This window comes from Chrysochloris asiatica, unplaced genomic scaffold (genome assembly GCF_000296735.1).
Source record: "Chrysochloris asiatica unplaced genomic scaffold, ChrAsi1.0 scaffold00381, whole genome shotgun sequence".
In the NCBI taxonomy this organism is placed as follows: Eukaryota; Metazoa; Chordata; class Mammalia; order Afrosoricida; family Chrysochloridae; genus Chrysochloris; species Chrysochloris asiatica.
In genome coordinates this window covers 1599789-1607051 of record NW_006408899.1, presented here as the reverse complement: position 1 = coordinate 1607051, position 7263 = coordinate 1599789, and the positions used below count along the sequence as shown (strand labels likewise).

The 7263-nt window shown below is 38.1% G+C and overlaps 1 protein-coding gene and 1 pseudogene across 1 annotated transcript in view; one reads left to right on the top strand and one right to left on the bottom strand.

Moving 5' to 3' along the window:
* The first annotated feature begins 718 nt into the window (after positions 1–718).
* Positions 719–1069, top strand: LOC102831083 (annotated as a pseudogene).
* A 5475-nt stretch (positions 1070–6544) lies between these two features.
* The window catches only part of LOC102837568 (olfactory receptor 5AN1-like), a gene marked incomplete at its 3' end in the record, with an annotated part of 1897 nt that continues 1178 nt past the window's right edge, over positions 6545–7263 (bottom strand). The window contains exon 2 of the mRNA XM_006876486.1: positions 6545–7260. Within this exon, the coding sequence (XP_006876548.1) occupies positions 6545–7260 (716 nt within the window). The remainder of the gene's footprint in view (positions 7261–7263) is intronic.

Below are 7263 nucleotides of genomic sequence, written 5' to 3'. Positions count from 1 at the left end.
TAAATATCAATAAAATAAAATTAAAAGACAGAGATTCTGACTTTAAAATTAATTTCAGGATTGATTTGGTCTTATTGAGGTAGACATTGTGATAGTTAAGATTTTATCTCAACTTGGCAGGATGGATTCTCAGTGGTTTGACAATTAAGACATAGTAATCAAGACTTGAGTTGCAATATTAAAGGATCTATGGTCAAACCGTTGAATGAACAGAAGTATCAGAATAAGGAAGGAATGCACAGAGTCACTGTGCCATAAACAGCTGATAGATGCTCATTCATTTCAAGAAGTACTACGTGATCTAAAATGATGGTGTTCAAGGAAGAAGTCCAAGCAGCCCCGATGGCGTTAGTGAAGAAACAAAGTTCCAAGAATCAATGGAATACAAATGGAAATGTTTCCACAAACTGAAACAACACTGGAGGCATTCACTTGTATATGCCAAGAAATGTGGAAGACCGTTACTGATTGGAAGAGAGCCATATTTATGCCCATTCCAAAGAAAGACTACCAGTGGGTAGAATGAGGAAACCATCGACCTATATCATTAATACCACATGCAAGTAAAATTTTGCTGAAGATCATTCAAAAATAATTGAAGCAGATCTGTCGCTGGAGAGCACGTTGCTTTCCGGTAGAGGCGTGGGGCTGGTGGCCGCCACCTCTGGGTTGGAATGAGCTGTGCCCCTGATGGAGGAAGAGTAGCCACGCTGAAGCCATGGCCAGTACAGTGGACGCAGTTGGACTGACCATTGCTGCTGCAGGATTTGCAGGCTGTTATGTTTTGCAAGCCATGAAGCATATGGAACCTCAAGTAAAACAAATTTTTAAAAGTGTACCAAAATCTGCCTTCAGTGGTAGATATTACATAGGTAGATTTGAACCCAAAATGACAAAACAGGAAGCAGCATTAATCCTGGATTTAAGCCCTACTGCCAATAAAGGAAAAATAAGAGATGCTCATCAATGAATCATGCTCTTAAATCACCCAGACAAGGGAGGATCTCTTTACATAGCAACCAAAATCAATGAAGCTAAAGATTTACTAGAAGGTCAAGCTAAAAAGTGAAGTAAACATATGCTGAGGTTTTTAAAGCACATACTAGATTATTATGTATACAAACCTGATTTTATAATAAAAAGCTTTAAAGCTTTGATTTTTAAAAATGATTTGGCAAGAGCTAACTCAAAGGCTTGGTATAATTTTATTTACATTTGAGAATTTTAATTAAGATTATTGACTAGCTTAGAATATTTGGAGATAGTTATTTATAAATAAATGTGTAACATTTGAATAGAAATATTACTCATTTAACAAATTTGGCACCTGTGTTTATTATGCGCTCTTAGATGTAAAGTGAACATGATAGTCCCCATTCTCCAGAATCTCCTGTCTAATGGGAGATTGACAGATAGTGTTAATTAAAGCACATTGTAGTGCTTTAAAATTAGAATAAGTCATTATAATAAGGATTCTTATCTAATTGGGCAGAAAGGTTGTTCAAGATCTAAAACAGCACATTTTTAAAAACATAGGCCTACCCTATGTGGAATATTGTATTTACCACTCTGACCTAAGAAACTGACCCAGTTATGAATATAGTATCACTAACAGAGCTTGACTTTATACATTAAAAATTATAACAGTAAAAACAATAATAAGAATAATTGAAGCAGTTCATCAACAGGGAGCTTCCAGAAATTCAAGCTGAAGTTGGAAGAGGACATGGAACGAGGAATGTCACTGCTGGCATGAGACAGATTTTGAATAGAAGCAGAGGATACCAGAAATATATTTACCTGTGCTTTTTTTTTTTTTTTTAAATCTATGCAAAGACATTTGACTACGTGACTAATAACAGACTATAGATAGCATTCCATCACTCGTCTGTCACTTTGTCTTACTGTGGTAACTTGTGAGTTGTTGTGATTCTGGAAGCGATGCCACAGGTATTTTAAATTACAGCAGGGTCACCCATAGTGGACAGGTTTCAGATGAGTTTTCAGACGAAGACAGACTGGGAAGAAGGAGAAATGAACTACTTCTGAATATTTAGCCACTGAAAACCTTATGAATAGCAGAGAAACATTGTCAGATATAATGACAGAAAAAAAGAGTCCCTCAGGTTGCAAGGCACCCAAAACAAGACTGGAGAAGAGCTGCCTCCTCAAAGTAGAGTTGATCGTGATGTCATGAATGGAGTAAAACCCATGGGAGTAAAGCCCTTGGGACTTTCATTTGCTAATGGGGCACAACTCAAAATGAATGGAAACAGCTGTTCATATCCATTAATAATCGGAACATCGAATGTACGAAGTATGAATCTAGGAAAATTGGAAACTGTCAAAAGTCAAATGGAACATATAAACATCGATATCTTAGGCATTAGTGAGCTGAAATGGACTGGTATTGGCCACTTAAAATCTGACAACCACATGCCAGAAATGACAAATTGAAGAGGAATGGTGTTGCATTCATTATCAAAAAGAATATATCCATATCAGTCATGAGGTACAACACTGTCTGTGATAGGATAATATCCATGCGCCTACAGGGAAACCCAGTTAGTACCACTATTATTTAAATTTATGCACCAACCACTAAAGCCAGTGAGGATGAAACAGAAGATATCTACCAACTTCTTCAATCTGAAATCGATCAAACATGCAATCAAGATGTATTGCTCATTACTGGTGATTAGAATGAAAAGGTTGGGAGCAAAGAGGAAGGATCGGTAGTTGGAAAATATGGCCTTGGTGATAGAAAAGATGCTGAAGAACGCATGATAGACTTCTGCAGAATCAATGATTTATTCATTTCAAATACCTTCTTTAGACAGCATAAGATATGATTATACACATAGACCTCACCAGATGGAATACACAGAAATAGAATTGACAACATCTGTAGAAAGAAACGATGGAAAAGCTCCATACTATCAGTCAAAACAAGCCTTGGGCAAATTGTGGAACAGACCATCAATTGCTCATATGCAAATTCAAACTGAAGCTGAAAAAAATGAAAACAAGTCCAGGAGAGCTACTTCTGTAGCCTTGACAACCCTCAGGGGAAAGCTCTGCTCTGTTCTAGAGAATTGCTATGAGTTGGAATCAGCTTAATGGCATTGAGTTTGGTTTTCTGATTTGTCCTGATGTAGCATTTTCAAGATTGATTCCTCATGAATATGTATTATCTTTGAAATCCAAAGCATTTAACAAATAAGGTGTTTTCACCCAGAGATCAACTGTATTTCCCACTGGCCTCAGACCCTCACTTCCTGCAGGCCCACTTGGGCTGTGCTGGAGTTCCAATTGTTTGTTAAGCTTGAGACAGTGCAGATGACAAGGCTTATCTTAACGACCCTGTAGGTCATTTGTTGCAGCTAAATTATTGCATGGGTGTGGAAACACAGGATATGTACTTGACCTCAAGGTCAGTTTGAATCACAAGGTTGGCAGTTCATATTCACCAGCTACTCCTGGAAACCCTATACAGGGTCACTGTCAATTGGAAATTGCTCAATGCCACTTAACAACAGCAGACACCAAATAGCAACTCTTTTTCAAAGGGGAGGAGCATCTTTTTACTGAAGATTTCAGAAAAATCTAGAATTTCATGATCATCAACTTTCCAAAACCTGGTTTTGGAGTGCCAATCTTTCATTAAAGGACCCCGATACTGATATAGAAGACATGCCAAAACTATATTCAGTTTCATTTGCAGCTCTTGTTGCTGTTGTTAAGTGTCGTCAAGTCAGTTCTGACCCATAGCAACCCTGTATAGGGTTTCCAAGGAGTGGCTGGTGGGTCTGAACTGCTGACCTTGTGGTTCAAACTGACCTTGAAGTCCAGCTCATTATTCTGAAGAGCCACACCAGGATCCCTTTGAAACTCTATTACCCTTAGTATTAAAGTCTACATGTGATTATCAGCACAGTCTTCCTTGCAGTTCCAGTAGATGAATGTTTCCTTAGAAACTGCTATCGTGGTCTGCCAGCTTTTACAATGTAGTTTGAGTGGGTGATTGATTGCCCTGAGCCTGCTGTTTTCATTTTATTGATGTTTCCATTATCATTAATAAAAGTCAGTCCACTCAATGAATCTTTTCAGTTATCATTGTCGATACAACAATTCAAACCACAGCCATTGGAACCTCATCTCGTCACCACAGTAATTTTAATACACCTAGATGCCAAGAGTTCTTGTTGTGGTTGTTAAGTACTGTGGAGTCGGTTCCGACTCATAACGACCCTGTACAGGGTTTCTGAGGCTGTAAATCTTTACGGGAGCAGAAAACCTCATCTTTCTCCCAAGGAACAGCTGGTCGTTTCAAACTGCCGACCTTGAAGTTAGCAGCCCAATTCATAACCGCTACGCTATCAAAGCGATACCATGATTCTTAGTCTATTTTAATCTGATTTTTCGAGAAAGCAGATCATAAGGCAAAGTTCTATAAATGTGGAGTATTATCTCAGGGAACAAGAGTGAGCTAAAAGGGGAGTAAGACAGGGAAGGAAGGAAAACTAATTTTGTATAAACAAGCTGCTCATTGCGATGTACAACTAGTTGCTTGATATCACAGAATTGTCCACCCTGAATCTGCATAAAGTGTATTCCAGGAAAAGTAAGGGAGAAAGAATTATCCTTCAGTTGTTCTATAACACTGATCAAAATTCGTCACAGTGTTATTTTTCTTATCCTACCATGTTAGTAAGGAGCTCTGGTAGTGTAGTGGTTACGAATTGGACTGTGAACTGCAAGGTCAGCAGTTCGAAACTACCAGCTGTTCCACAGGAGAAAGATGAGGCTTTCTGCTCCCGTAAAGATTTACAGCCTCGGAAACCCTGTACAGGGTCGCTATGAGTCGGAACCGACTCAACGGCACTTAACAACAACAACAACCATGTTAGTGCAGTGGTTACAAATAGGGCTGCTAACCTTAAGGTCAGCAGTTCAAAACTACCAGCTGTTCCACGGGAGGCAGTGAGGCTTTCTGCCCCCATAGATTTACAGCCTCAGAAACTCTATACAGGGTCGCTATGAGTCTGAACCAACTCCACCGCACACTACCACCACCACCATGTTAAACATGCATGGATATCAAGTGGATGGTGATATCATCACTCTTGGTGGAGTCATTTTCTACCTCCCTAACTTTCTTTCCATGAATCATTTTGCCCTATTGAAAATATTTATTAAACAAGACCTTCAAATATTTAGATCTATTAACAATGGGGTTGGATAGCCACACCCTTGATTTGGTCCTTGCTGCAATGCTGAAATTAATTAACCTGTTTTGCTCAGAGTCCTTCTAATGTTTAGGAGGACTAGAAGGTCAGGAATGAGAACAAGTTTTATGTTCTAACTCTGAACGTCTCCATATTTATTGACTCTTTCTATTCTGTTTCATTCTTATGTTTAAACCGATTAATTATTTTGTGGTTCACCTCTTGTATAATCTTGTTAAATGCATCCAACTTTAGCCATATTCTGGTTCCCATTTTTCATCTAATTTAAAATTTACTTCATATCATTACTTATAGAGTATCCTTTTCAAGCTATCCCAGGTGACGTTGTACCAAACGGGTTATTGTAGAAAAAGAATTGTTATATTTCTAGCTTGCAATAACAGATTCTTTCACATCAACTGTCTACCTCTAAAGATTGTAGCCTTGCCATTTTTTAGAATAGCATACTGCTACCTGTACAAATTTCCATAATAGTTATGATAGACTCAGTTATGCTATATTGACAACCAATCCAAAACAAAGCTTTATTTCTTGAGAGCACTCATATTCATCTTGGGTCAGTTGATGGTATCCTTACCATGGGTCATCCACCAAGGGTATCATTAGGATATGAGTAGGTCAAAAGGACCTTTGTAAAGCTTCTGTCTGGAAGTGACATGTGCCATGCCCATTTATGTTTCATTTGCCAGAAAAGGTCACAAGACCAAGACTAAATTCAAAGACATGAAGAAGTATGATCCTCTTCAGGATGAGTATGGAAAGCAAGCATTGATGCATAGAAACACATATACTAGAGGAGTTATTGGTCCCATTTTTCATACTCTCATTTATGTCTTATATCCTGGATACTAAAAGTCAACTTATAATCAATAATATCAGGAGCCCAAAATAAAGATGAGACAATAATGGGAGAGGGAAATCAGAGTAAAGTACTAAAAATAGAACAAACAGATCACAAGTTAGAAGAATATGGACATATTGCAGGAAGTGTAACTCATGACACTTTAACAATTTGTGTGGAAATTATCAAATGGGAACCAATATTCTGTGTATACTTTCACCAAAAATGCAATAAAATATTATTTTTTTGAAAAATGAAAAGAAATATTCTGCATTAAAACTTCCATTAACATACATTATTAATTATTGTTAATTAACAGATAAAAGTCTAGCCAGACTCAGCTAATATTTTCCAGCAATCTTGTATTGGCACTAAACTATGTATTTTAAGAACCCTATATTCATGCTTTTTATTACTTGTATTGGAATAAAATATCAAGAAAATGTCAAGAGAAAATTCTCTTCTTCCATTTGTTCAGAGCATCTTTGATTTCCTTGTTTCTCAGACTATAGATCAATGGATTTAACATGGGAGTCATCACAGTGTACACAACAGAAGCCAGTTTGCTTTGGCTAAGAGAATCATCAGAGCTGGGGCATAAATATACAAAAGTGGCTGAGCCAAAGAAAAGGGACACTGTTGTCAGGTGAGATGCACAAGTGTTGAAAGCCTTGGACCTGCCTTCAGCTGAAGTGATCTTCAAAATGGTGGCAATGATATAGCCATAAGATATTATGACAACAAGGACAGCACTCAGTCCATAGATGGATGCAAGCACAGATGTTAAAACTTGTAAGAGAAAGGTGTCAGAGCAAGATAGCATCATCAGTTGGGGCAAGTCACAGAAGAAGTGTTTAATGACATTTGGCCCACAGAAATGGAGCTGAAGTAAGCCACACAGTTGGACAAAGGAGCCAAACGTTCCAGTTATACAAGATCCTACCACCATCTGCAGACAGAGCTCAGGGGACATGATGACTGTGTAAAGTAGAGGACTGCATATGGCAGCATAGCGATCATAAGCCATGGCGGCCAGAAGACAGCTCTCACTTAGACCAAAGCAAGAGAAGAAGAAGTACTGCACAGCACATCCCATAAAAGAGATGGATTTCTGCTTTTGGAAGAAATCTGAGAGCATCTTGGGGGCTGTGGAGGAAACATAGCATATATCTA